Source organism: Branchiostoma belcheri, unplaced genomic scaffold (genome assembly GCF_001625305.1).
Source record: "Branchiostoma belcheri isolate BF01 breed outbred unplaced genomic scaffold, Haploidv18h27 scaffold66, whole genome shotgun sequence".
Taxonomy (NCBI): Eukaryota; Metazoa; Chordata; class Leptocardii; order Amphioxiformes; family Branchiostomatidae; genus Branchiostoma; species Branchiostoma belcheri.
Window position 1 is genome coordinate 1517793 of NW_017804309.1, and position 9877 is coordinate 1527669.

A 9877-nucleotide genomic window follows, 5' to 3' on the forward strand; every position below is an offset into this window, starting at 1 on the left:
TCGGCAACAATGGCCACCGGAACCACGGAATTTGTTGCATTTCGGAAGTATGCTTTGTGAGAAAATCTGATCGCTTATTATTGGGACTCCGCACCCGTTTGTCGCACGAGCGCGCGCGCGGGATCGGCGTCCGTTCGTCTCCCAGGACCGCGACAATCACCCAGCACGCTGCAGCAGTGTTTACCGCGGAGCAGCGGCATGACAGGGTCCGTATGTCGGCTCTGTATATCGCGGGCCATCTCGGCAAAACGTAAACACATTAACCCCCAATCAGCTTGTTTATAATACGGGCAAAATTTATGACAAAATAAACGGACAAGGCGGACACGCAGTCTGACGGTACCCGGAGACGACGGTCTGCCCGCTCTAGGTCCTGTCAGTCCGAAATTCCACAAGGACTAGAACAGCGTCTCCAACTTAAAACTCACCGATTTCGGGTGACTTTTGAGCGACCCAACATTACCCTTGACTGTTAAACTTAAGTACAAATTGACGACACTATGGACGGTTTGTTTAGCAAGAAACTTGGCCAGGGATCTGGTCAGAAATACTGTTACCACCGGCACATGGAGCCGTATAGCCCAGAACACCCCCATGAACAACCCGATCTTCCCAACCTCTTCATTCCGGGCTACTAAATCGGTTTGTTTGGTCTGTCTAAAGCTCCTGACTGTAAATGCCCGCCTACATGTAATTCAATGAAAGTAACGACTCTAACCTATATACACAAAACATTCAGTCATCGGCTTCATAATCTTTGGAAAAATAAACATTTATTCAATTTTTTTTCTCCACAGAGATATCTAGGCTATTTGCTGTATATTTTCTACAGTATGTATAATGGTACCGTTGGGTCTTTCAAGGCTAACAGCCGTTGCGACAAGTCTAGCTGTACAAGGTGGCACGAGGCACGGAGTTTTGCGTCTTTCCTACTTTTCTTATCGACTCGTGACTCTACAGCCCACTGCTGGGATCGTTTCGTAATTGGCTTAAGTTGTCCTATAGGTTAATCTCGAAGCATATTTGCGACTACGGCTTGTTTTACTCGGTCTATGTCCATGAGCTTTTTTACGTCTCTGTTCGCCGCACCGATCATTAGACATAATGAAGGAACTCAATAAGACGTACAAAACACGCAGGTGTCACACATCTGCTTACAGACTAATGTGAAGTTGATGACGACGCAGGTACATTTGCCATAAAACGTCGTACGATTTCTATGTAGTAGGATTTTCAATCAAACCAACCACTGGCAATGATAGCGTTTTCCGTAACCAAGCAGACAGCTGAATTTTGTATGATACATGCACGACTATCCAAGAATGCCCTAGATTGTGATCGTACATTCAAATGCACTTCGTGACGCTGCCACACTATGTTGCAAATGATAGATTCGTGACAAACATTCAGCGCTTTCTCTAGAAATCTACAGTAATGTGTTGCTGTAGATCTGAGGAGGATGAGCAAGCAGATTTTGATGAATCAGTATTCTGGTGCATGCCTGACGTCTGACATGACGTTTCAAGGACGACCCCGATGTCTTATGTCCGAAAACGTCGGAAGGGCAGGCCGATCGCGAAGCCGGCACGATGTTTCATATCTGCCTGCTGATTAGGCACTTCGGGAGTGCTGAGTTTACCTTTAGTAATTACATGCCGCCTTCTGACAACCTGAAGTAATGATGTGGTGACGTTATGCAGAAAACGGCTGTAGAAATAGTTGAAATTCGGTTGAAAATGTGGAAACGGTCCCGAAGGAGCCGGCCGTGCGGCCGTACACAGACCAGGTCCGAGGCTAATTGAACAGGTGACGGCAACCTTCAGCTCCGTGGCTCGGTCCTCGGCGCGGTTCTGAGACCCGGAGGGACGTCAAAGGCAGCGACTCTGCTGTAATTACTGGATATAGTCGCTTATTAATGGCCATTGTGGATGCCGGGATTACCAGCACTTTTAGGCACTTACATAATGGCCACTGGGACGTCACTTGTCGTGTGTACAAAGGCATTTCTGGCCATGTTGGATACAATTACTAATAGTTAACTACGAACACTAATATAATGACCATGTTGGATCCAGTCACATGTTGGCACGTATTAAGGATAGAAAGGCGTGTTAAATAAAGAAATTCTCTTACTGGCATTTATAATTGATAGAATAATAGTCATTTTGGTACATCCACACATAATATAGCCATTGTATGTACAGTCAATTTTCGGCACTTACGGCCATATTATATACAATACAGTACAATACACTAAATACAGGCTCTTGTTGGCACTTATGCTGGCTACCTTGGATACAGTTTCTTGCCGGCACTTATTTGTGAGACCAAGAAGTCGCTATTGTCCGTAAGGCACATCGGCCGAGCCATTCAACTCCGGATGACTTGTTGTTTGTTCCGTTTTCCCTGCGCCACTCGCGGCACAGTCCGGGTTCACATGTTCTACTGACGTGTCCGGAGAATCCTCATCATCATCTAGACACTCTGCGTCAATGACGTAATCGTCCTCGTCCTTGCCGTCGGTGTCCGCCACGCTGACGTCGTCGTCGTCGTCGTGTTCTCCCCGCGTCCCCGCGAGTTCCTCCCCGCACGGGTCGGGCTTGTCCCCCGCCACCTTCTCCCGCTCCTGCCGCTCCTTCTCCTTCATGGCGTTTCTCCACTTCATCCGCCGGTTCTGGAACCAAACCTTCACCTGCCAAAATAAACCAGAGTGTTGTAAGGGACGCGCTGTTTTTCATCTGCGTTCCCTGTCATTTCGGTCGACGCTTTTGTACCACAGTGTAAAGATGATGCTCCCTTCCACAAAACGGTACCAACGGTAACCAACCTGACATGTATATTATAACTGTAATTTTGTACGTACTGTGATTCCCATGTTTTTTCATGTACATGTTGTACCTTAGCTATAGTGTGCAAAAATAAACCATAGAGTTGTTAGTGACGCATTGTTTTTAATCCGCGTTCGCTGTCGTGTTGGTTTCGTGTCTTATATTGCTGAGTGAAGCGTGTTTGTGGCTGGTTGTCGGATGGCGGTTTGAGTGGCCGGCCGTGGCCGTGAGACTGCCGATGTGACCGGGCATGTCGGCTGAACTGCACACAATACTGACAGGACAATTGTGAATAGTTGCCCTGTCTGATCTCCAAGCGGATGTATATCGTTTTTGGCTCGTTTTTATATGTCCTTTAAAGAGTAACTGAAACTAAATCTCATCTATCATCCATGTAAAAATTTGGTCTTCTGTGTTGTTGTTTTTCTTTGAGCGCAAAATAAAGGTAAGGGCATGAGAAATTTGGAGAAAGAAAAAAAAGTTAACGTTTTCTTTTAGACTCGATCATTCGTCGTACAATTTTGAAGCAGACAGAACCAACCGCCGACAAGGACCTAAGGCAGCCTTTTCCAGTACAAGACAGATGAATTTTACAGGACACATGAACGACTATTCCAACAAGGCACTCAGCTTGCGACCGTACGACAATGACACGACGTTTGTGATGTTAGGATAGAAAGCTTGTTCCTGCCCACCTGTGCGTCTGTGAGGCCCAGCATGGAGGCGAGCTGCTTGCGGTCCGGTTTGGTGACGTACTTTTGGATGTCGAAGCGCTTCTCCAGACCCTTCCGCTGCAGGTTGGAGAACACGGCCCGAGACCAGGTCCGCTTCCTCTTCGGCTGGGAGTTCTGCTGGGACTCCGCGTTCAGGATGGCGTACGGACCTGCGGGACGGGAGGCAGTGGATGGGATTATTACTCGACAATGGTATAGGATACAATGTGTGGCTCTTAAGCTCCAATACTACAAAGCTAATGCATCCTACATTAACAGCTATAACTTATCATCGATATAAGTATGTATGAGTTACACTATTGTCATGTTTAAATGATTTTGGAATGAAATACAAAGATCTGTGTACCAGACATATTGATTGTGACAGACACGAGGGTTGGTACAGCTCTTATATATAGGAACCTATGGCTTCAGAAGTTATGCTTTTCCTCAATAAAGCGATCTGTTATATACAGTCAAATCTGCACAAGAAGACCATTCAGCTAGCTGCAGGGGCCGATAGAATCTGGTCCACATGATCTTATGATCTTATGATCACATGACAGGTGGTCACCATAGACAGGATTCTTAATGCTTGTGTCAATGGAGAAAAGTATCTAAGGGACCAACCTGGATCGGATTCAGTTTTCTACATTCTTGTGGTAACTTCAGACAATGCCAATGATTTCCTATCATCCCGTTTTAAGACACTAGATTGTGGCAAGCCCGGTTAAAGGATTTCTGGCAGAAGTTAGCTCAAGATTTTCAACCAGCTGCGACCTGCCACACAGACAAGCGACTTCTCCACAGCACGCCCAGATAAGATTTCTACCAAAACACGAGGCAGACTCTCTCACGAATCCACAGGGAAAGGAAAGAAGTTGTAGTTTTGTAACTACTGTCAGCGGCCGTCTGAGAGACACCGGGCCACCCAGGCGATAGTGGTCGGGCGGAGGCTGGAGGGAGCCGGGGAAGGAACGGGAGGTAACCTGGGTTTCCGACTGGACAAGATTCCACCAGACTAACAACGCATATCGTCACTCTAAAAAAAACTGTACTATGGCGCTAAGTGAAAACAGCATCTTAGTTTTGCTTGTAGCCACATAAACAGGTTATAGGCTATACAGATACAGATACAGATACAGAGTTTCCAACGTTTAAAACTTTGTTTAGTTTTTTGTTCATTATCTGCTTAATGCTGTAGCCAGTAGACGTGGTGTTGACAGGGCGGAGCGGTTGAGTCCTTGCTGCATTGTTACACCCCAGTGTCTTGGGAGATTTCCGACGCGCTTAAATTACCTTTCCTGATAAACGGTTAAACAACACGGTTATCGAACCAGTTTCCTCCGTTATAAGCGACGTGTGGAAAGGTTCGCGCTTCCAAAATAGAACTCTCTCCTCTGGGAGGAAGGGGAAGTTAGCTGCAGATTAGGTTTTCGAGCTGACGTAAGATTATTGCGGAGGAGTAGACGTTTGGTCAAGTTCCGGTCACACATGACTGACCATGACCTTCTCCAGACCATGGTCGGGAGTTGGTCGTGAGCAAGGTTGTCTGTGGTTGGGAGTTAGTCCACGAGGTCTCCTACTAGTCTTTTAAAATCGTCTGCGGCAACCGACTATAGATTTTGGAAAATTAAGGTCGGGAAAGTTATATTCTGCTAGGATGTGATGAGAGGAGCGAACTGGAGGAGGAATAGGATAGATTCCAGGCCACTCCCAGCCCAGCACCGAGCTTGGTTCGGGAGTGATCGGGGGAAAGTCATGGGAAGGCGCTGAATGTGTGACAGGGGTTTCAGCATCCCGGGATCAAGACATTTCCTTCGGGAACACGACATGTCTTATCTCTCGCTGCGACACGTCTGATATTGTTGTAGGCCGCCTGTTCTGTGTTGGATCGGACAGTGTCGCTCACAAACCCACCCGGGTGGAACCACACTACTGTGTTGTAGTGTCTGAAATGAGTTGATTCTTTCGGTCAGAAATTCGCCCAAATGGAACGCCACTACACGGAGACATTTTATTGGGTCGAACGAAATGGTAAGAAATAACCTACAGGTCAGTGTCACCTGCCTCTTACTTGTAAAGCAATAAATTTGGAACTGCGAAGGTGAGACTTCATTCGTTGTTAGTCTTCGCTCTACTTCTTCTGTTTACGGTTTACTTTAAAGCCAGCCTTCGACTATACGTTACTTGAGAAGGTTCTTTGCGTTGCCACTGGCTTTGGATGCCTTTGGTCAGTTCTTGGTCAAATGGTCATCAGCCGACATTATACCGTTTCTTCATCTTGGGTCATACCAACAGGTCGAAGTTTCTGTTCTCCAGTAAAGTGGCCGGGTGTTGTCTGTCTGACAAGTCTGCTACAACGTTACTTGCAAGAAAGTGAGGGAGGTTGTCCCACGCAAACAGTTTGTGTGGTTGTTGGTGTGCTTACTTGACCTCAACTGACAACTGTGCACATTAACTAATACGTGAAACATTGATTCAGCCACTGATGAAATGTTGTTGCACAACCAACGCTCGTGTGTAGTGTATTGGTGAGATACCCTTGCTGAGATACGGCATTGCCACGGTTGTTCCACCTGGAAATACGATGGCGGAGGGCCACGGTGGGAGGGCGGGGTCTTTTCGTCGTCGTAATCAGAGCTAAGGACACATTTCCGTGTTTCCATTGTCTTAACTACAAATCTAGGAATGACTTTATACATGCACTAAGTACATGCACAGGGCTTTAATTTTCCTCGCGTCATATACCATAGGCATAGAGTCTGGAAGTTTGGATTCAGTATCAACTGGATTTTAACGAAAACAATCAAGTACGGCGCAAAATCGGGGCCGTGGGAAAAAAGGAGGGTTTATCGAAACCCTACTATCTGTGACGGGTCATCACACAACGAGTAGATAGCCCGAAAAACAGCCTGGGACTTATCGCACAACTCAGCCGGGTCTGAACCTTCATCAGTCCATCGACAACCGTGCTCAATAACAGTGATGATACGAGTTCGAAAGAGCTCCCTATAACATTCAGTTCGGACAGACACATTTATCCAGTTACCATTGATTACCTGCCATGTAATATTCTACCTAGCCGTCTAACATTCATGGACATCGGACAAACACCTGGATTCCGATTAGTCACTATCAAGTCTAACGCAACTTTTAGAGTCCACTCGACCACCATGCAGGCACAAGTCTAAAGTAGTCGTCCCGACTGTCTTTATTATAGCCAAAAACTTGAATGGTTTCTCAAACAGTGATTCATTTCTATTTTTCCGGCTGTCAAATGCAGTGGAATCGTAGGAAGCTACAAGTGAGTGGAGATCTAGCTACATATTCATGTCATTCCGTTTTCCCGGCTTGGGGCTCACCGTATGCTAGCGTGTCCTGTGGGTCGCAGAAGCCGGGATAGTACAAGTCGGTGTGGAGCCTGTTGGACCACCGACCACAGGCGGGGTTCTTCTGTGTGCGCCTACCTGGGAGCACGTCGGCGCCGGGAGCCGCTGGGAAGTACGGCGGGTAGCCGGGGTGCGAGGCCGCTGGGACGCCGGGCTGCAGCTGGCGGGACGCGCCGTAACACAGGCCGCCTCGGGCCGGCTGGGACTGCGCTACTGCTGCTGCAAGAGCCGTCAGACCTGCGGGAGACGACACAGGGTCAGGAATGAGAAGTTGTATATACTTGGCTATAAACTAGTATGATCTGAAGAGGAAACGAAGACAAAACTTATTATCAGGCCTCCTCATATCTGTATAGTACTGGAACGACAAATCAGAAATGTACAGAGAAAGCACGACTATAAATGCGAGTGTATATAAATACATTTTGTTCCACCACATTTCCAAGGTAGGCTGCGACCACCGAGTGACCCAACGAGAGACATGAACGAATTTTATAGACAGAGAACGATTTTTTCTATGCTTTGTGTGTTTTGTTGTCTTTAAATCATCTTTGTACCGTGCATCATATTCTAATTATAAAATCTACTAAATTCAAGAGTCACACGAATCCACTTTTGGTCACTGTACGGTAGCCCAGCGATCGTTGAATAGTAAGTATAAAAGAAGATTTTTAATTTAAAGTCATTTGCCGAATTTGGAGTGTCCCATGTTAGACGCCCTACCTGTCAAAAAATTACTGGATGTTCAGTTAAGGTGTGTATGTTTTTCTGCATAAGGGAATGTTATGTAGTTACAAAGACTATTTGGCTTCCAAAAAGTGTCAAGATTGAGATTCCAAAGTCCCAGTGTCTAATCCAAATTGAATTAAAGGACCTGCTTCGCAAACTTTGTGAATGACGCGATGATTGCTTTGTGTCGCTTCTGCCAGGATAGTTTGTCACCCTGTCTAAAGCCTGTATCTTCCTCTGGGTGTACCGTGTTCTTTCCACATTTTTCTATAATGCTAATGCTAACATTAATGTCATGTTTCTATTCAAGACTTGGTTAAACGGTTTCTTGGTTGGTCTAAATTAACGTTACTAAATATTCGTTCAGTGACCTGTCAAATGTCCGAGATGACGTTGACGCTGCGGCGTCGACGCTAAAGCGCGGTTATATTCGTCGTAGACCGTATAACGATTCGGTGTCATACAGTTTTCAGGCAGCTTGTGACAGAACCGGCGTACCGCCCATTTCTAAATCAAAGTGTATGTAACTCTGTACCTGTAACTTTCTCACTGGATCCGCCGAACTCCGTGGAAAGTATCCTGTCTACGCCAAACTTCAGGTCTGCGCTTCGCACGGGAGGGGCGGGTCTGGCCTCGGGCGCGGCCCCAGGACTGTGGGCGGCCTGCCGAGGGCGCGCACCGGGCCTGGGGTGTTCCACCGCCTGGGCCGCAGCGCGCGCCGCCTCCGCCATGTCCACGCTCAAGATGTCCGCGATGCAGAACGGCGTCGGCTTCTTGACCTGCTGGGCGGCGGGGAAACCTGCGGGGTAGCCCGCCGGCCACACGTGCAGGTAGTACGGGCTGAACGCGTTAGAAAACATGCTCACGGGTATCCGCTCCGACAAGGAACTGCAGCCAAACTACTACTAGTAACTCCGCTCGCGATCCTTCATCTATTGGCTCTCCCTTCCAGCTGCTTGAGACGCCGCACGAGTTCCTTGGCTGGCAGACCCCACAGACCGGTCCTCCCATTGGTCACGCGCTCGTTTTGCTTACAACAGACCGCAGCTCATTAGGCCCATATCTCACCAGAGATCGGCCAGCATTTCCCGTTCGTGTAATTAATATCCACGCGGCTGGACCGTTAGACTGGCACCCAGACCATCGTAGGTTGGTCGGTACCTTAACGGTGCTGCGAGTTCTACCCGCCCGCCTAGGACCATAAACGCGCGCGCAGTTTTTTCTGGTCGGTTTCTATTAGTTCGCCTACGATGCCTACGGTATGGCAATGGTTACAAAGGCGACTGGAAATAAAGCATGCCTATGTAATAGTAAGACAACAAAAACACTTTAAGTCTGCCTGTGAAGAATGGTAACGAGGCTATCGGACCGTCGCCTCGAAGATTACCCCCGCTCGCGGTGTTGAGAGTCCGGTCCGCAATTTGTTGATGTGGCTGAGCTGAGCTGCTGACATACGGCGGGACACCCGAAACCACTCCGCCGGGCCCGGAGCGGCGACTCGCCGGATAAGTTTGCAGGTTCTTGAGGAAAACTGTTGACTTAGGGGCGGAGGTAAAATTACCGAGTTTTTGCAGGGGGCAGGCGGACGGTGTTTGTTTAGTAGCAGAAGAGATTTATGCGGGTGAGAAGGTTTAGCCGTGTCGTCGGCCCAGCTGGTTCTTCGCAAAACCTCCAGCCTGATTATTGATGTAGGCGGGTCTCTTTATCTCCAAGAAGATGTGGGGAGGGAAAACTCTTCTACCTGTACCATAGCCTGGAATCCATTTCCCTTCCATTGTACCTCTATTCACTATTCACCCTAGCCTATACTTTCGATGGGTACCGGATAGATGCCAGGCTACCTGCTGGCCCTCATCAGGCCTTCCTAAGGGTTGCCTAAGGGCTGTCACAAGTTCGTAAGACTATTTCGACAGGCACCCAACTACGTTGTCTACATGTACAGCAGGGTCAGTGCAAAAAGAAACCAAAGCCACACATCTGCTTTGAGATCACAATTCTGCCGAGTACACTAGAAACACCGGATGGCAACATCCAACAGGCCTTACATTTTCTGATACACCTGCCTAGTGTCCACCAGTAGTACCACACACACACCATGGCACTAGAAGTAGGCACAGCTACAATGTGCTATACATCGCTGCCGCCAAAGAGGAATCAAGACACTGCGAATAGGTGCATTGTTGTATCCCTACTGTACTGCAGGATGGTTTCAACT

The 9877-nt window shown here is 47.8% G+C and overlaps 1 protein-coding gene across 2 annotated transcripts; it reads right to left on the reverse strand.

The window, feature by feature from the left end:
- Window positions 1-794: 794 nt before the first annotated feature.
- LOC109483847 (H2.0-like homeobox protein) lies at window positions 795-8642 on the reverse strand. Of its 2 annotated transcripts, XR_002141041.1 has the most exons (5): window positions 8198-8642; window positions 6907-7170; window positions 3524-3711; window positions 1640-2692; window positions 795-1604 (listed from the first exon to the last, which is right to left on the reverse strand). XR_002141041.1 is itself a non-coding variant. In XM_019786998.1 (4 exons), exons 1-4 carry the CDS (start codon window positions 8520-8522, stop codon window positions 2339-2341), a joined length of 1131 nt encoding a protein of 376 aa, XP_019642557.1. In that variant the 5' UTR covers window positions 8523-8642; the 3' UTR covers window positions 795-2338. The 2 variants fall into 2 exon arrangements, 1 of the variants encoding a protein (XP_019642557.1); XM_019786998.1 differs by having other exon boundaries at window positions 795-2692.
- Between the last annotated feature and the right edge of the window lie 1235 nt (window positions 8643-9877).